Below are 20,638 nucleotides of genomic sequence, written 5' to 3'. Positions count from 1 at the left end.
GCGACTGATACGAAAAAATAAATATGAGTAAGTATAATCATTGAATGAATGAATGAATGAATGAATGAAAACTTGCACACAATCAAGCCTTGGTCAAGTGGTGGCGGTAATGCTGCATATGTAAGCCTATTTTCGAAAATCGAGAATGGTCACTTCAAAGAATAGCTATAGTTTATCCACTAGCTGTATAGCGTATTTAAACCTTCCCAATATTATTCCTAGCAGTGGAACAAAAATAGCAGCAAGTCACTCTGACTCAGTGGCAATGAATTCCAACTCTTGTTGTGTGGGTGTGTCAGCCCCACTAAGCATGACCCACCAAGGCTCTCCCGTCATTCTAAAACAGGAACAATCCACGATTTCAAGGATGCAGCTAGCCTGTTTCCAGGGTAACCGGGGTACCAAATCCATTCCCTGCTGCATTTTGCTATTGTGCCTTTTGTTTACACAATTAAGATCGAGTCACCAGGAATAAATACAGCACACTGAAGGTATAAATAGAGACATGAGGTCAGATTCCGTTATACATATGTATATATTCAGGTTTATATATTAATTCATTTAAGTAGTGTATGTATACGATTTTTGTGTTATTCATATATAGTATATGCATACCTACGAGAATATATGTATATATACGCTGGTGTGCACATCTGCTGGCTATAAATTGACAGGAAATATTCCACCACTAACATAAAGTTGTACTTAATGTTGCAATTTTTCACGTCTAAATAATATTTGCATGGGTAATTGCGGACGTCGATTCTTGTTAAGTTTTATTGTTGAGAAAGCCATTTTATACATTTCTACGGCAGTAAAGCGCTTAGCCTTAAGTTCATAATATCCTCATATTGCATTTTATACATTACAGACCTATCATTGGGTGTCATTGGGTTTCTCATGTGATGTCAGAATTCCTGCTGGCATACCACGGTCTACTGTGTATTCGCTTCCCAAGTTAATGGCACACCGACGACACACATTATGTATACAGTTGAAGCGGCGTGGACGCTGTGCCGGAGTCCGGAGTCACTTGTCATGTCATGTTGAGACTCCGCTCACGTCCCCGGGTCTTGTCGTGCGCTTGCGCTCTGACTAACCAGGAGCTGTCCGATGGCTATGATGAATCAAAGCGCCTAAACGCGCGTCTCAGGCAGTCGGTGAGCTTTGCGTTTAATTCAGTAATTTCGCAAAACCCTTGCACTATTATTTCCGGAAGGCTTTTAATATCGTTTTGAAGGGGACACAATTGCATAATCCACGATTTTAATTAAGCGTGTTGAACTGCAACTTGTTATTTTTAGTGTAATAATGATTTGGTGCGTCCTAATTTATGTTTATAAAAGGTTCTTTACAAAAGACTGGAAGCTTTAGCATCAGCGAAGAACTAAAGTGAACTATGATTCTAAGAAGTAGAAGACCTGCTGCTCCTCGCATGCTCCTAGCGAAGATACGTAACTGCGCTTCAGCTGCTCGGAGAAGCTGCGGATCTTATATTTGAGCGACAATCACGCATGGGACAGAACAGACAAGTGCCAAAATAACTTAAAAAACCTGAAGGGATGAGTCGCCCCCTTGCTCAGTTTTTCCCAGTCTTGTTTTTGGGTTTCCTACAGACCAGCAACTTCAGGTATGTGGAACTTCTTCTACTCTTATGATTGTTGCTCACATCTCTGTTGCCTTAAATTTGCTCTGGAACCGAAAGACGCCTCCAGAGAGCCGTGCAGTTTCTTTACCTTTGTGCTACTTTTCAATTAGAAAGGTTTTCCCAGATTGCCTCGATTCACCCGAAATGAGTTCACCGTCAAATCACCGGACTGATACTGTTAACTGGAAGTAGGCTATAGGATAGTACGCAGAAAAATCGCAATTCAAAACTGCGGGTCCATGTGCCGCTTAATTTTAACAGCGAATTATTACATTTCATAATTAAGGTTTTATTTAAGAAAATAAGCACTTACATGAAGATCCATCTGTGTTACATTTGATATAATAACCATTACGGCATATTGACAAGACATCACTATACATTGATCAGTTATATTTATGTTTTATATTTGTGATGTTGCACTGAAAAATCGTAACACGAAGAAACAAATAAATACTTTTATTAAAACACTACCGACTAAATTAAATACTTCCTTGAATCGCACACTCTTCATGCCAGCACTGCCATCCAGATTCTGGGTTCCTGTATTCCAGAGCATCCGGAGTAATTCTGTCTTGTTGCCTCTGGGTGTCGGTGCAAACGCGGTGGACGGACGCTGGGGAAAGAAAGAGACCAACTTAAATGCGTGTGTGGAGGGAGAAGCTTTTCGGGGAGACGTGTCCTTCATGCAGATGATAATACTGCCATACAGGCGACACGTAGGGTGCATCCATCCATCCTGACGTTACCATAAGCCTGGGGGGAAACGAGAACGCGCGCGTGCACACACACGCAGACACACGTATGCACACTCACATGCCTGTGTGTTGTGTAGGCCTGTGTGTGTGCGTTTGTGCATTCTCATTGATAAATTATATTTGGAAGAAACTAAACTGATATCTTTAATAATGACATTTTTCATATTCATATGTATTATCAATTATTAATTTAACAGAATTCAGTATTTTTATTTTCTGATTATTATTGCGCAGTCAGGGCCAGACCTGCCTTTTCAGGGGCCCTAGGCAAATCTTTACTCTGGAGACCCCCCTACAATGAAAACTGATGACCATTTCACTTCCTCCCCAGCACAGGTAATTGAGGTCTCCTAGGCAGCTGCCTGTTCTGCCTACAGCTAAAGCTGTCCATGCTTCTGCCTGCGTATGAACATTTTAATTTGATGTATATGGTTTTATTATTTTGAGTTTGTAATTATTCTTATTTATCAAGTAAATATATGAATGAATTTTTATATTTTATAACTTTTTTGGGGCCCCTTGTGCCAGTGCAGCCCTAGGTAGCTTCCTTCTCTGCTTATGCCTGGATCCTGCCTATTGAGCTGTACCACAGTAACATAGAGCAGTGAATGGATCTTTGTAGCAAACCGTCTATTGCACAGTTGCATGCCTGGCTGAGAAGTACTGTAATCTGTTGTTTCCCTGTTTCTTTTAGGGTGATTGATGGCAAGGAACATGACTTCAGATCTTCGGGTAGAGGGTCACCATCCACTATGTCTCCCTCTGACTTTTTGGACAAATTAATGGGTAGAACATCAGGCTATGATGCACGAATAAGGCCTAATTTCAAAGGTACATTTTACATGTTGTATTCCTTAAATCTAAGCATTGAATGTAACAGTTTAATTTTCATAAAATAAAAGATCGATTTTGGGAAGTATAGATGAGTATAATGCATATCAGGGTAGCTGGTCTTCTGCAGCTATAGTATGAGCAAAACATTTGGTTTGAAGTCAGTGTAAAGTAAGATTGCCGAGGCACTCAGCTGGAAAATGAAACATGATCCCGCCCTGAGATCTGTTCTTGTCAATAAGTCATTGCAGTGCTGGTAACCTGCAGGCGCCCACATCTTTGTGGCTGATCATTCAGCCTGCAGAAAGCAGAAAGATCCTTCCTGGACACACACAGGTTTCCCTTCTAGCCTTTAATACATCAGGCTTGGGAAGCTTCAGGAAGCATCTCCTGGCTGATGAAGTAAATCAAACATATTAACATGAAACGTACAAGTGGTTTAAAAGGGGGGGGAATGGTAAAGAAAAACTATAAGGTATCCTTTTATTTTTTGATCGCTACATTTAATTTCACTTAGGCTGTGAGACATTCTCGTCTGTGTTAAATGCTGACTTAATTTGAACATCGGTAGTGTCTTCATAGTGTCGATATTCACATACGCCAGAAAGATAACATTAATACTTGACCAAATGTAATGTCAAATTTCTCATTGCATAAAAATGTATGGATCACAGTTGTCTTTATGAAAAAAAAAAAGATTTTTATCTGATCTTTTATTTGTCGAGCATTATCGTTATTTATATAAATCACAAACTTCTAGATTAGACTTGCACTGATTTGATTTGGATTTCCCAAATGCTTATTACGTTGGCCAAGATATAATTTTTTTCAGCTTATTATTATAATTTTTTTATTATTCATTTTATTATTCTCCACCCCCCCATTTCTGAAATGTTTGTTCTCCTACAGTGTACAGTCATCAAACTTCCCACACTTCTCCGTACCTTGACTGCGGTACAAGGTTTGAAAAAGTGGGCGGAGACTCCAACAACCAAAGTTCTCTTGGTGATTTTAACGGGAAAATTTAAACTGCTGCTTTTCTCCAATTTTGGATGGCAGAGTCCCTCCAGGTTTTTGATGCACAGTATGACAATGGCTGACTGCGGCTAAAGGTTCGGGAAAGTGGGAGAAGCCTCCAAGAGCCAATCAGATTTCATTCATTTTAATTTAAATTTATGTAGCTGGCTTTTTCAAGTGAACATGCGGTTTGTTCACAAACTTCCCTTTCTAGTTACCGTTGTTGTTGTTATTGTTTGTTAGTTTTGTTGTTGTTGTTAATAATAATCATCATTATTAATAACAATGATCCAAATATTTATAATACTGATTTCCCAGTAAATCCCATAATGCACCGGAATTTATGATAGCTCCATTCGGAAGTATAATCCCGAGTGATTTGCTCACATGTGAAGTTATGGGGCTTCAGCTGGGAGTCGCATACAGTGGAAGTGACTGAGGAGCGTGAAAGTACTCACAGACACAATGGTGGCATCATATTGTCCAGCTGGTTAGTAGTCAGAGGAAATCTAACACAAGGAAGGCTGTTGGGTGTGCAGAGGAATGGGAATAATGTAATATTCCCACCCTCGGAGCTTCTGGCTCTTAGATGTTTCCGTAAGAGACTGGGGGCACATTGAAATGGAAGATCAAACATGCATCAGCTTGATGAACTCATATAGATATTTTTGTACTGAAAGGACATAAAAGAGAATATCATTATTCAATTGTGTTTGAGGAGGAGTAAGCAAATCCCCTTTTGCAGTTTACTGGTCAATATGAACTCACCACATAGTATGAATGATGTTTTCCTAGGTAGCAGCTGGGGTTGGCTGCAGTAAAGCTGAACATTTTCTCAAAGATACACGTAAACTTTCAGTGATTTACCAGTAAACCAGGAGCAAAGGCTCTTCCACAATTACAGAACATCTTGTGTAAAACCTGTTATCCCTGAATTTGAAAGGGAGGTTTTCTCTTTTATCAAACCAAACCAGTTCTGCTTAGCTTTGTCTACCATCTTTCAACTCTGGATAAACCATATTTCTAGTCAAAGTCCTGTATTTCTGCTAAACCATAACAGTTCTTATACAGTAGGTGCTTCTTCAGAAGTACTTGGGTCGGCACCTGTCAGTGAAGCTTATACACATATCCTCTCTCTTTTATTTCCTACTGAATATGTTTGTGCTTTAGATTTCCAGCTTACAGCTTCTACTATTTTCCCAAACATCCTCAGTCTTCTCCTAAATTTACAGGCACGTCTTCAAAGAAAACAATTATCCTTGCCTCTGATTACGTTTGAAATTACAGCTGATCCCTAAAACAAGCATCTTTGGCTGTAGGACTGATGAGAATAACACATACAATTCTGCTTGGAGCCTGTTTCTGGGGCCTGCTGTTGAATCTTTTATTTAGCTCTTTCACACAGTGATGGTCTGGTTACTTTGTAAATGCTTTGCATATTAGCTCAGCAGCCTGAGGTGTGCAGTGATACACATTAAGATCTGTGTATGTTACATTTTTCTATGCAGAAAGATAGCTGAGGATTCTGCAAGCAGAGCAGGCTTCTGGGTTCACCTGTGTGGTCAAAATTGCACAACTGACTGACCTACTTTTCATTGGTTTGTTACATGCAGTAATTTGTTTAAGCCTCTTTATTTTAATAGAATTCATTGTAGCCACCTGACTGTGGACTGTGGAAAAGCCCAGGGAACCTGTGACTTCAGAAAAAGCCCAAGACATGAAAATCACTACTGTTGCTTTAACAGGTTGAATATGTGTTTGTCTCTCCCACGCTGGCCCTCAAAAACAATATAATATCTGTCTGTGACATGCTTTCAGTATTGTGCTGCTGAAATTAAACAGACTGTTTGTTCATCCTGAGAACTGCAGAGATGCTATGGGTGAAATCAGTAAAATTAGCATCATGTTTACAGTTTGTCTTCAGTTACCTTGCAGATGAAAAAGCAAGACAGTATGTAATAGAACCTATTTTAGTATGTATTTCAAAATATATGTTTTCCTACATTAGGAAATATTTAATACACCCACTTATTAATTGCATTGTGTTTAATATTTTGCTTAAAGTTGATAAAAAATGCATATTCTTACTTTACCATTGCTTAATTTCAGTTAAATTAATTATACATTTATTTAATGCCATACATTCTTAAATCATTCATCATGAATCTTGAACTTAAATTAACACAGTTTTAAATTTATTACTGAGAAATTAAAATCACTAAACACTTTGAATTGTGTTTTCACCCTTATTTGAATTTCGTCCCACCTTCTGGCATCAGCATTGTTTGGAATAAGTGGCCTACAGTATATATAGGTCCTCAGTTTTACAATCCAGGTCCATTCAGCATTAAGGAGACTCATTATTGAGTCCAGAAGAGGGTTTTAGTGATCTCAGCAACCTTTACGCTTGGAGTCTGATTAATTATGAAGCACTTTCTTCCTGCAGGTACCTCATGCTGTATCAGACATGCTAGATCCAGTCTAATGAGTCCTGCTGGTGCGAACCAGCTCTAAGTAAGAGGTAGTGTTGTGCGCATATCTGGACCACATAGTCCACAGACACCCGCCAGGCGGGATTCACATGAGTGTGCCCTCTGACAACAGAGCTTGACTTTTTAAGCCGGATGGATGGGTGATTGAAAAAAAAGAGATTTCCAGCCCTAAGTTGAACGTCTGTGTACGTGCCAAATCCTTTCCTCATACATCACAAAACTCTCAACGATGACTTTTACATGCAGTACTATGGATTTTGATTTTTAACATTTAAAAGACTGAATACTTCTCTAGACCATGACCATAGAAAACATTATCTGGAAGCTTGTTAAGATATTAAATTGACTTTATAATGAATTGCCTCCATGGAACTGAGTAATTTAAACATAATTAAAGAATGGCTTTGGTTGACATCACAATCAGGGAAATAAAGATCCACTGTCAGCTTTTCGTTAATGTCAAGGTGCTTTTTATGAAAGCCAACATGAATAATTAACTGAAAATAGCAGAATGACAACAAGCCACTTTTAAGCTGTGCTGAGTGTGTGGTTGATGGATTTTGGCATCAAGCTTCTCCTGAAGGTGTGCTGAGCTCTCAATGGAGACGCCCTGGCTCTTGTCCGGCTGCCCCACCCTCATTGCCTTTATCCCCCCCCCCCTTGTGTCCGCAGGTCCCCCGGTAAATGTCACGTGCAATATTTTCATCAACAGCTTCGGCTCTGTGACGGAGACAACTATGGTACGTGTTCCTGCTCTGCCCTCTCATGTTGTCCCAAAAATAAAGCAGGCTTGCAGATGTCATATTTATTATCTAACCTGCAGTTCCACAGGTTAATGTTACCTGAAACATTTATCAACAGCTTTGGTTCAATAGTTAAAACAACAATGGTGAGTTGCAGACTTCCTCTGGACTGCTCTGCACATTGTGTCAAAAACCAAACAGTTAAGGAATACCTGAAATTTTACTGCATTTTCAACAGAATTTAAAGAAGAAGTTTTCATTATTTTTTTTCCAGGAATCTACTGACAAAAATAGTTGATAGTTAAATCATATTTATTTTTATATTGTCAAATATGTGTAAAGAATAGATATAAATAAGTGATTCTGATAAGTCTGATAAGTTTTGTTTATATGCACTATATTGCCAAAAGTATTGGGACACCTGCCTTTACAAACACACAAACTTTAATGACATCTCTCCCATTCTTAATACATAGGCTTAAATATGGAGTTGGCCCACCCTTTTCAGCAATAACAGCTTCAGGTCTTCTGAGAAGACTGTCCACAAGGTTTACGAGTGTGTCTATGGGAATTTTTGACCATTCTTCCAGGAGAGCATTTGTGAGATCAGGCACTGATGTTGAATGAGAAGGCCTGGCTCTCAGTGTCCGCTCTAATTCATCCCAAAGGTGTTCTATCGGGTTGAGGTCAGGGTTCTGTGCAGGCCAGTCAATTTCCTCCATATCAGACTTGCTCATCCATGTCCTTATCAACCTTGCTTTGAGCACTGGTGCGCAGTCATGTTGGAACAGGAAGGGGCCATCCCCAAACTGTTCCCACAAAGTTAGGAGCATGAAATTGTCCAAAATAGCTTTGAATGCTGCAGCATTACGAGTTCCTTTCACTGGAACTAAGGGGCCAAACCCAGCCCCTGAAAAACAACCCCACACCATAATCCCCCCTCCACCAAACTTCACATATGGCACAATGCAGTCAAGTACCGTTCTCCTGGCAACCACCAAACCCAGACTCGTCCATCGGATTGCCAGACAAAGAGGCATGATTCGTCACTCCAGAGAACACATCTCCACTGCTCTTGAGTCCAGTGGCGGCGTGCTTTACACAGCTGCATCTGACGCTTTGCATTGCACTTGGTGATGTAAGGCTTGGATGCAGCTGCTTGGCCATGGAGACCCATTCCATGAAGTTCTCTATGCACTGTTCTTCAGCTAATCTGAAGGCCACACAAAGTTTGGAGATCTAGCTATTGACTCTGCAGACAGCTGGGAACTTCTGCACACTGTGTGCCTCAGCATATGTTGTCCCCGCTCTGTGATTTAACATGACCTACCAGTTCGTGGCATTTGCTGTTGTTCCCAATTGCTTCCACTTTGTTATAATACCTCTAACAGTTGACTGTGGAATATTTAGTATCAAGGAAATTTCACGAATGGACTTATTGCACAGGTGGCATCCTATCACGGTACCACAGTGAATTCACTGAGCTCCTGAGAGTGACCCATTCTTTCACAAATGTTTGTTGAAGCAGTCTGTATGCCTAGGTTCTCGATTTCACCTGTGGCTATGGAACTGATTGGAACACCTAAATTCAATGATTTGGAGGGGTGTCCCAATACCTTTGGCAATATAGTGTTCATATAGATAAAGAGAACACTGGTGTTAGTCTCCTGTTATAAGTTTAAAATGAAACATGAACTAGGAATTGAAATTGGATTTTGCAGGTAGAGACCAAGGGGAGTGCCGTTCCACACAGGGGACTCCTTTGTCTTCTTGGTGTAGGCTCCTGGCTCACTGCAGTCCTGGGTGGAATGAGGAGATTTGGGAAACTGATGCATGGATTCCGTGGTAGCATGCATGGTGCTGGAAAATGGACTCTGGTTGTGTCTCTCTATTACAGCTGAAGGGCCACATGGCAGAAATAGAGCTACAAAAAGCGTGAAAAGCATATGAGAGAGTGGCTCATATCTCCTGTGCTCTCATTAGGACTACAGGCTGAACATCTTCCTGAGACAGAAATGGAATGACCCACGCCTGGCCTACAGCGAGTACCCAGATGATTCACTGGACCTGGACCCATCCATGCTCGACTCCATCTGGAAGCCCGATCTCTTTTTCGCTAACGAGAAGGGCGCTAACTTCCATGACGTCACCACCGACAACAAGCTTCTGAGGATCTTCAAGAATGGGAATGTGCTCTACAGCATCAGGTGAAGCTTGGCTGTGAGTGATGTTTTTATAGGGTGGTGTTTTTGGCCTGGCATGGTGGCTCAGTGGCTAGTAATCCTGCCTGACACCTCACGTTGTGCTGCTTCAGATCCTACCCCTGCTCTGTGAGTGAGGTTGCATGCATAATGCACCAGGCCTCCTCCTGCAGTCCAGAAATATGCACTTAGGCACATTTGTTTCTCAGGAGATCCGTGTCCTTTTTAGAAGATTCAGTTTCACACTAGACATTTAAATTCGATTTTATAGCCAGAATTCACAGGGACTGACATCCAAACCAAGGTGTTCCCTGCACTGTGTTTTCTAAAATTGGCCCCATTCTTAGAAATGACCGTCTTCTAGATGTGCTTGAAGTTGCATGGATGGCAGAATGGATGGACAGAATGTTCTGAGCTAGCTTTGGCTTCTTAATTTGTTTTGTATTATTGTTTATTTTTATTCAGCTTGCTTAGATTTCTTTATTTCTTATCGTCACTCCAGTATTTACCTGTCACAGAGCCATCATACCAATTTAGATGGAGTCATTGTAGATCAATCTCAGTAATGACAAACTAATGTACCAACAATAGCCACTGTTAAATAGCCAGGTTTGCATAATAATATGTCACACCTTTCGGCAGAATAGATTTATTACATAGCAAGGTTACAGACATGGAGTAAGCTTTCAGAGGGATCTCAGCTCTGAATCCTTCTCCAGTGAGAGGAACATAGCTGAAGTTTAAGGTCAGAGCTGAGCCTTGCCAAAAGGAGAAATTTGATGAGTGAACATTGAAAATCCACATTCTGAACTGCGGTCCGATTGAATGAATGTTCCGTCTAAGCATTCAGAGTCAGATCAGCTGGCCAGAGCTCTGCAGACCTCTGAGGATGTTCTCAGCTTCAGGGACATGGAGAACAAACACCCTCACAGACTGAGCACCTGACCTGACCTCTGCAGAGCTCTGAGGATGTTCCCAGCTTCTGGGGCATGGAGACAAAACACCCTCACAGACAGAGCACCTGGCCTGGCCTCGGCAGAGCTCTGAGAATGTTCCCAGCTTCAGAAGCATAGAGATCAAATACCATCACAGACAGAGCACCTGGCCTGACCTCGGCAGAGCTCTGAGAATGTTCCCAGCTTCAGAAGCATAGAGATCAAACACCCTCACAGACAGAGCACCTGGCCTGACCTCGGCAGAGCTCTGAGAATGTTCCCAGCTTCAGAAGCATAGAGATCAAATACCATCACAGACAGAGCACCTGGCCTGACCTCGGCAGAGCTCTGAGGATGTTCCCAGCTTCTGGGGCATGGAGACAAAACACCCTCACAGACAGAGCACCTGGCCTGGCCTCGGCAGAGCTCTGAGAATGTTCCCAGCTTCAGAAGCATAGAGATCAAATACCATCACAGACAGAGCACCTGGCCTGACCTCGGCAGAGCTCTGAGAATGTTCCCAGCTTCAGAAGCATAGAGATCAAACACCCTCACAGACAGAGCACCTGGCCTGACCTCGGCAGAGCTCTGAGAATGTTCCCAGCTTCAGAAGCATAGAGATCAAATACCATCACAGACAGAGCACCTGGCCTGACCTCGGCAGAGCTCTGAGAATGTTCCCAGCTTCAGAAGCATAGAGATCAAATACCATCACAGACAGAGCACCTGGCCTGACCTCGGCAGAGCTCTGAGAACGTTTCCAGCTTCAGAAGCATAGAGACCGAACACCCTCACAGACAGAGCAATATAATAGATGTCTGTGACACAAGTAATGTGTCCTGGCAGTCCCAATACCCTTAAGGTAATCCTGTTAAATAAAGATAGAGAGATGAATTATGCATGAGCAAAGCAGTCACTTACCTTTAGCTGGACATGGAGGATACAACATAGGCAACTTTCTTTCGAGAAAATGTTTGGGTGTGTTCTGTTTTGCTAAATGCATATTTTTAAATGATACTTTTTTCTCACTGTGCTGATTATACTTGAAAACATCATAATATTTAACTGGAGTACTAATTGCTACTGGCTGTGTATTACTGAAGAGTTCTATTTGCATATATCTCCTTGTCTTAGATATTTTTTCTGTTAGGTGAATGAAGTTTATGAAGCATGTTACAAAATGTCATGGAGAGAAACCAAACACAGACACAATAATAATTTGCTGTAGGATGGATGTGATACGAGACCCCCCCCCCCCCACCCTAAGTTGGTGATGGCCCAGTTTTCACCAAATTGTACAGGTTTTATCTCTCATCTCACTGTTTTCACCAAATTACACAGATTTTATCTCTCATCTCACTGTTTTCACCAAATTACACAGGTTTTTTATCATTCACCAAATTTTAAAGGCTCTTTGTCATTCCTCTCACTATTTTCACCAAATTTTAAAGGTTCTTTGTCATTCCTCTCACTATTTTCACCAAATTTTACAGGTTTATCACTCACCTCTTTGTTTTTACCAAACTGCACAGGTTTTTTATCACTCATCTCTGTGGTTTCGCCAAATTGTACAGGATTTCTTACTGTTAAACTGTTTTCACTGTTTCCAGTGTGCCAAGGTTGACATGAGTATGAGAGAAAGAGAGAGAGAGGGGGGTAGTTTCCAGGGGTGTTCAAACTTTTTGATCAAGTGTCACAAATGTCACACCAGTTCACCTAACTACATGCCTTTGGACAGCAGGGGGAACTCCCAGTGCCTGTTGGAAACCCATGCAACAGAAAGAGCATGCAAACTGTACAGGGGACACAGAGCAGAAGCCGGGAATGAAACATGCAGTGCTGGAGGAGTGTGAGGTCATAGTGCTAGGGTTAGGGTTAGGGTTAGGGTTAGGGTTAGCGAGCCAGCAAGCCGGCCTGTTTCAATGTCTCAGTGCTTACACCCCCCTTTTCTGGTTTGATAGGAGACCTGCCTGCACGCACATGCTGTAGTACAATCTAACAATCGACAGTCCACAGTGGGTTGAAAAGCAGGAAGGAAAATGCTATATGGCACTATGTCGTATAATTAATCAGCACATGGGCTGGGGGGCGTGATTAGATGCACCCTGTCCTGACAGTGCTTCATCTCATTTACTCATAATAACACACACATATTTTTATTACTTCTCAGGCTGACTCTCATCCTTTCCTGTCCAATGGACCTGAAGAACTTCCCCATGGATGTACAAACCTGCACAATGCAGCTGGAAAGCTGTGAGTAGCAGTTGGGAGCCAATTCAGCTGAAATCTGTGAATTATTGCAGCAGTCACATTGCTTTGAAGACATATAAAACAAAGGAAGTAAAATACAGGGGGAATTCATTTGAAATGCAAGCAGCCATGGGGGCATGAAGGGCGAGCACCTACTATGGAGACCTCAGGCCTCAAAATTATAGTTTATTATAAATTTATAATTATAGTATTTGGAAAGCTGTTTTTCCCATTCAGTGATTGACACCTTTCAGAGCCAATGAAAATGGGCCAGGCACCCAGGGGAGGGGTATGATAACCCAGCCCTCTCCTCTCCTATTTCGCTACAGTACTGACTTCTTTCTACCAAATTAAAAAGACTTATTTTCTTAAGTTAGACAATAATTATGGCTATAATTAAATGTAGAGCTCCATCAATGAATGGAGCAAAGAATACTGGAGGAGTTGGGGAATGTTAATTCAGAGTCTCTTGTCCGTAGGTCTTTCATTGTGGCCAGAACACACTTCTTTGTGATGATGATCTAGTCTTAATTACAGCAAAGGAGAAATTAATATATATGCTGATGAGGCCTGTACAGTATATTTTATGCAGGGATATCATTTTTAAGCAGAAATTGTAACTTGTGTTTGTGGCTTTATGACACGTGCAGTAATAGCTGCTCTGTCTCCAGTTGGGTACACCATGAATGATCTGATCTTTGAGTGGCTGGCGGAGGGAGCAGTGCAGGTGGCCGATGGCCTGACACTCCCACAGTTCATCCTGAAGGACGAGAAGGAGCTGGACTATTGCACCAAGCATTACAACACAGGTGACCTGGTGGGGAGGGGGGGGGGGCAAGGTGAGCGGGTGTGGTCAAGGGGAAAGGTTGTGGGGGGTATAGTGGGGGCTCAGGGTGGTGGGTGTAGTGGTGGGGGCAGTTGGGTTGTGGGTGCATGCAGGGCTGAAGGCTGATCCCAAAACGCCATTCCTCTTCTGCAGAGGAGTCCTGCAGGTGAATTGAGCCCCTTCTGAATGCATTTTGAAACATGAGCTCCTTCGGCACCACTGAGTGATGGGGGCTTCCTGCTTTACTCTTCACAGGGAAGTTCACCTGCATTGAGGTGAAGTTCCACCTGGAGAGACAGATGGGCTACTACCTGATCCAGATGTACATCCCCAGCCTGCTCATCGTCATCCTGTCCTGGGTCTCCTTCTGGATCAACATGGACGCCGCCCCAGCCCGCGTGGCCCTCGGCATCACTACCGTGCTCACCATGACGACGCAGAGCTCGGGCTCCCGCGCGTCGCTGCCCAAGGTGACGTAAGGGACTGTGTGGTGAGGCCGTCTTCCACATCCCGCAAATCCATCCGTCCATCCATCCATCTATCCATCGGTCTCCTAGACACTGTCCCAGTGTAGGGCGGCCTGTGTTATTCTGTACTCCAGCTTGATCCTCAAAAATAAAATTCATCTCAGTTTGTGATTCCAGCTGATTTAAATTTAAAGTTCATTTAACTGCCACCCCCTACCTTAAAACAAAAATCAAATCAGAACTATAGTAAAATAACATTTTGTATTGTTAACCCAAACTGTCAAAGAACCGTATATGTTTCTAGAGAGAAAGAATCCCACGCCCCAATGCAACTATATATATATATATATATTTATATATTTTGTCATTAATGGCTGAACTCCATGGAAACAGTCACCATGGGTACCATCATTCACAATCTATGTCTACATCTTTTGTCCTGATCCACTGTACTTGGCAGAGATGATGAGAAAATTCACTTTAAGATTGGACTTGGAGTGTGTGCATCTCCAGACGCATCAGGGTTTAAAAAGTTCCATCGTTCTGGGCATGACTTCACACAATGATATTTTAGGCAAACATCTTTTGGCTTTACGGTATATGTATTTGGTTAATGCTCCTGCTTACATCTTAATACTGCAGTAATTCTAGGTCTGAGTCAATTTGCACATGCATTCTGGGGTTAGAGCTGTTCTTTTGGCCATGAAATCCGACCTTGAAGATTTTTCTGCTGCATTTAACATGATATTTTTTTTTTTGATTTGTCCTATTGTTTAACAAATTTGTCATGTTTGGCATTTACAATCACAATGGAACAAAATGAAAATGTAAATGCTTCACTGTCTTTTTCATCCCACATTTGTTATTAGTGTGATGTTTCATGTCAGGAAGCAACCTCTGGGTTATTTTCAGCATAAATAAGACGTAACACAGGTTTTTTTTTTCTTTGATTCAATAAAAACCCTGATCTAGAGAGATCACATTGCTTCTCCCCATCATTTTAATATCAAGACTGTTTTACTGAAACTCATCAGCATTTCTTCCGTGGAACAAAGCTGCCCATCAAAGCAGGGCTGGAACACTGGCAGGGGTTACGATCATAAAGCATTGATTAACTTTATGGATCAGGACACATTTCCACAGTCAATCACAGTAATGAGTCATAAGACTTTTCGCCTTGTGATCAATCAGGCAGCCAGCCAGTTGAATTTTGGCCTGCATGTGATGAATGTTTACTGTGCTCTGTTGGATGATAGCATATAATTGATATTAAAAATCCTACTATATATATAGAAAGAGAGAAAGTTAAAAATAAATACTGGCTTATCAAAGCACATTTCCCCCATAACTTAAACAAATCTAATACACAAAACCAGTTGTTATTTTTCTGAGGTAACTTATACAGTTATACCCACACTGGAAAGGATGCCTGTTTGTACGTAAGTCAATCTCTCTAATGAGTTCCCCAATACAGAACAAATAACAACAGTTTGTCAGCCAGTCCCTGGGAGAACTGGAATTAAGGGCCAAATGACACCACCACCAATTCAATTCAATTTTATTTATATAGCGCTTTTACCAACAGTCATTGTCACAAAGCACTTTACATACATCACCATGCCGGCCATGGGGTTTGAACCAGCAACCTTCCAATCATAGAGACAGAGTCCTATCCCACAAAGCCACATGCTACTCTGGGGATGGTGTTTCCTGCTGCTCCGGTGCTGAAAGGGTTATGAAGTCGTATGAACTGTGTAAGGGGAACCTCACGCCTCACGAACTGTCTCTGAATCTGAACAGGTGTCTTACGTGAAGGCCATCGACATCTGGATGGCTGTGTGTCTCCTGTTCGTGTTCGCTGCTCTGCTGGAATACGCAGGGGTTAACTTTGTCTCCAGGCAACAGAAGGAGTTCCTGCGGCTGAGACGGCGACAAGCGCGAAATCACAAGGTAGCTGCTTGGGGGGGGATGTCCATTGATCTCAATGTGGGACACACTGAGAAGCAGCAAGGTCCGGTTTTTATCAGGATCATGTGTGCGACCTTAAAATAACCGCTATTTGATTAATTTGTTCTGAAAAATCCTTAGCCTTTGGTTAACTATTTTTGTAAAATATCAAAACACATGCGCATGTTGCATGCAAAGTAAATGAATAATAAATTAATAAATCCAATCTCTTAAAGTCAAAGTACATACATTGTCTTGAATGTGGATTTTTTTTATGATTGCTAACACAAAGAGAATGACTGCCCCTCTAATGTTAGTACTAAAGAAGCCACTAGGGCCCTATGGGCACAGCCAGATGAGACGCGCGCAGGGTGACAATGGCCGCAGGTCGGAATGGCCAGCCGCTCGCTGCAGTGCTCGATGCCACACGCCCTGTGTTTGGCAGGATTTGCTGAGCAGTACAGAGAGACGTTCTGGTCTCCCGTAGCCGGAGGGCTGGAGGCTGCAGGCTTAACCCTCACAGTGCCTGTGTGTCGCCTGTCACCCCCACAGGAGGACAACACTAGGGCGGGCCACTTTAACTTCGCCGGCTACGGCATGGGTCACTGCCTGCAGGCAAAGGAGGCCGCAGCCGGCAAGACCGCCACACCCACCCCACCTCCTCCACCTCAGGCCCCCAGGGATGCGGACGCCCTGAAACGCAGGTTCATGGACAGGGCGAAGAGGATCGACACTGTGTCCCGGGCTGCCTTCCCGCTGGCCTTCCTTATATTCAATATCTTTTACTGGATAACCTACAAGATCATTAGGCATGAGGACATCCGGAAATAGCCGGAAAGATCCAGCAACCATGAGCAGGAACGGCTGCAGGACACACTCGGTCTAGGTGGTTCTGAAAAATACGGTCATGAGTTTACAGTGATTCCAGGAGGACTGTAAGTGCAGGTTTCTGTTCCAGCAAAATGGGAAGGATTCACCATGTACTTTGAGACATTTCCGGAAATTGAAAAATCAAGAATTATACTGAACCTTTAGGGATTTTTTTTTACAGTTTTGGTAAGATATATTGTGGTAAGAGACCAAATTGTCCACAGCAATAGTGTATGGACAAATTAAGCAACATTCCATGGGTGAGGAATCTGTTTACAGCTGATGTCAAAGGACTTCAGGATATAGATGCATTTCAGTGGGGTTATACTTTTGTTTTTTTGTTTTTATAACGTTAATACTGTGCTCTACTCTCTTCCATTTGGTGAGCAGTGAGGAATATTTACTCATTCACATTGTAAACACATGAATCTCTGTGCTACACGCGTGAGTGTGAGGCCATTTTTATATGTAAAATTCCAGAGTGAAGTTTGTACACATTTGTATGACTTACCTAAAGGCCTTAGATATGTATTTGTTAATTAATATGGCAGTAATCAATATATATGTTTGAAAGTAAAATACCTTGACTCTGGTACATCGATGGCTCTGAGTGGCCAATAAAGTATCAGTGATGCATGAAACGGCTGTTTGCACTTCGAGTCCATTTTCAAAGTTTTGTAAACATGCAGGGGGGTAGTTGTACATTTACTGTGACATAACACTGAGCCCAGCTACAGAAAGAGGTGACCTGCATCCTTCTAACCTTCTTACTGCAGCGCCTTTTGTTTTAAATGAAAACATACTGTGATTTTTTTAAAGCTGTCACATGTCATTGCTTCCCAGTTGCCCAGGTGGGCTCTGGTTGATGCCTTTTCATGCAGTATTGATACTTAGGTGGGCTCTGGTTGATGTCTTTTCATGCAGTATTAATACTTAAATATTACTCCCTGAGAACCCCTGTGCAAATTAGCTGTGGCAGAAGCAGGAGCTGCACAGAAAGGCCACATGTGAGGACTGGCCATCCTGCATGCCAGCAGGCATGGAAGGCTTGTTTTCTTCAAATACGTTTATTGTGCGCCACAGAATTCTCTGTATATTGACTTTTGCAATGCAGGGAAGAATTTTGGGAGACTGATGGATTTCCCTTGTACAATGTTTAAGCCACTACCTTTACAAATTAAAGGAAGCCCAAGAAAACAAAGTATGATGATGAGTCGTGTCACCTTGGTGTTCATCTGTCCTGGGCCAGATAGTCTTTGTAAAAGGTGTCTGCTGCTTTCACCTGTAACATGCATCAGAGGGGCTGCCCATCACTCTAATTTCTCTCTTGGAGAATCCCTCTGAAATGGGATCATATCATTCACTGCTGACATGAAAGAGGGTGGAGTCGTCCAGCCGCCATCCTGCACGGGCTGCAAAAGGGGAGTTTTCCAGAGAGAGGAGAAGCTGTGCACTGAATTCCCTAGTGGTAGCTCTGACACCTCCCTCAGTTTACCAAGACAGTATCTGAAGTGCGGAGATAATCCTCCACCACTTGTCATGGTGACTCATGCGTTATGATGCTAAAAAATAAATCCCACCATCTGAGACTCAAACTGTTAGCTCAAACTGAGCTAATTTATGTACCAGGTAGATAATTACGCCCCCGCGATCACTCTATTCCTGCAGATGGCTCCTTAAGGTTCCCCTTCTTCCCCTTAAGAAAACCAGCAACATGGCTCTTCTGAAAACACTGACATGAGGCCCTGCAGACCTTTGCTCCTCAGTGACAGGTACATTTAGCCCATAATGATACAGCCAAATGGACAATCTGCCTCTGATTGTTTCCTTGTCTACTTGTGAAGTTATTTTCCCATAATAGTTTGCCTAAAATACCAATCCCAAGCTGGCAATGGGAGAAATAAGAGTGTGAAACTGAAACAAGGTGGAATTGTGGTGCACTTCATTTTCATAATCCCACTGCCTACATTAGTTCTTATTGGGTTCACCCTATTAATGGTGGACAGTTCAAGGTCACATTTCTCCAAAAATGTTTTCTGTCTCTTAACATTTGCCATGGCATTTTTTTGTGTTTTTCCACCAGTTAATTCCTAGATATCTACACACATTAATTACCTTCTGTACGTCACAGCTGGACACATTCCTCACAAAGTCCCTCAGACCCTCAGTACAGTCAGCACAGAGAGGATTATCATGTGCTGTCAATCCTTGGCTTACTGCAATTCAATCCATCTTCTGGAGGCATTTATCCAGGATCACAGCAACACTGGACCATATCCGGAGAAACACAGACAGGTACAAGAAGAACAGGATACCAGTCACACACAGTGTTATGTCAGAATCCAAGTACACGGCCTGCCTTTAGACTGTGGGAGGAGACCAGAGTCCCCAGAGAAAGCCCACTCAGATGTGGGAAGAACATGCCGCACATGGGCAGGAATTGCACCTACACCCACAGGGGTGTGATGCTACAGACCTTTAACTACATTTTAATTGTGTTAAAGCAGGTAATGACTGTCAGTGCACAGCATTCACATTCTCTATGTGACTCAACATTCTGCATGAAGAGTTTATAAAACAGCTTATTTACAACCTATTTTTAGTGAGAGTCCTTATTTGCTTCAGAATATCAACATCATTTAAAAATCCATACATCCATTTTCTGAAACCGCTTATCCTATTCATGGCTGCGGGGGGGTCTGGCTATGGGTGCAAGGCAGGGAACAATCCAGGATGTGTGAGGTGACAGTGCTAACCACTACACCACCATGACACCCCCATTTAAAATTGCATACTGTATATACATCACATCCATTGTTTCCATGGCAGCAAGACTACTAATAGAATTAGTTAAAAATTACAGTATTTCAGTGGTAATTTTCCTCATCATTAAAAAAATGTATTCCACCTCTGAAGGTGTCCTGTGGTATCTAGCACCAAGACGTTAACAGCAGATCTGTTAAGTCCTGTAAGTTGCAAGGTATGGTCTTCACAGATCAGACTTGTTTGTGCAACCCATCCCACAGATGCTCAATCGGAATGAGATATCAGCAATTTGGAGGCCAGGTCAAAACCCTGAACTGTGTTTTTAGGTTCCTCAAGCCATTCCTGAAGAATTTTTGCAGTGTGGCAGGGCACATTATCCTGCTGAAACAGACTACCGCCATCGGGGAATACCATTGCCATGAAGTGGTGTACTTCTTCTGCAATAATATTTAGGTAGGTGGTAAGTGTCAAAGTAACACCTATATGCATGCCAGGACCCAAGGTTTCCCAGCAGAACATTGCCCAGAGCATCACGCTTTTCTTCCCAAAGTGCCTTCACTCCCCACGCACATCAGTGAGCCTTGAGTGTCCATGACCCCAATGCCGGTTCACTGTTTGCCTACCTTTAACTACTTTTGGTAGGTACAGTACTGACCACTGCATACCGGGAACTCCCCACAAGACCTGCCATTTGGAAGATGCTCTGACCCAGTTTAGCCATTGCAATTTGGCCCTTGTCAGAGTTGCTCAGATCCTTACGCTTGCCCATTTTTCCTGCTTCCAACACTGACTGTTCCTTTGCCTAAGATATAATGGCACCCTTGACATGTGCCATTGTAACAAGATAATCTATTTTATTCACTTGTCAGTGGTTTTAATGTTATGGC

The 20,638-nt window shown here is 42.4% G+C and overlaps 1 protein-coding gene across 3 annotated transcripts; it reads left to right on the top strand.

The window, feature by feature from the left end:
- Nucleotides 1-1,034: 1,034 nt before the first annotated feature.
- Nucleotides 1,035-18,189, top strand: LOC111851500 (glycine receptor subunit alpha-2-like). 3 transcript variants are annotated; one of them, XM_023826484.1, is made up of 10 exons: nucleotides 1,035-1,160; nucleotides 1,347-1,630; nucleotides 3,101-3,237; nucleotides 7,419-7,486; nucleotides 9,473-9,696; nucleotides 12,796-12,878; nucleotides 13,547-13,684; nucleotides 13,957-14,171; nucleotides 15,969-16,118; nucleotides 16,668-18,189. In XM_023826484.1, exons 2-10 carry the CDS (start codon nucleotides 1,563-1,565, stop codon nucleotides 16,944-16,946), a joined length of 1,362 nt encoding a protein of 453 aa, XP_023682252.1. In that variant the 5' UTR covers nucleotides 1,035-1,160; nucleotides 1,347-1,562; the 3' UTR covers nucleotides 16,947-18,189. The 3 variants fall into 3 exon arrangements, with proteins under 3 accessions (XP_023682252.1, XP_023682253.1, XP_023682254.1); XM_023826485.2 differs by adding an exon at nucleotides 2,641-2,742 and having other exon boundaries at nucleotides 1,035-1,630; XM_023826486.2 differs by lacking the exons at nucleotides 1,035-1,160; nucleotides 1,347-1,630 and adding exons at nucleotides 2,287-2,372; nucleotides 2,641-2,742.
- Nucleotides 18,190-20,638: the final 2,449 nt, after the last annotated feature.

This window comes from Paramormyrops kingsleyae, chromosome 16 (assembly GCF_048594095.1).
Source record: "Paramormyrops kingsleyae isolate MSU_618 chromosome 16, PKINGS_0.4, whole genome shotgun sequence".
Lineage (NCBI taxonomy): Eukaryota > Metazoa > Chordata > Actinopteri > Osteoglossiformes > Mormyridae > Paramormyrops > Paramormyrops kingsleyae.
This window is presented reverse-complemented; position numbering and strand designations above follow the sequence as displayed.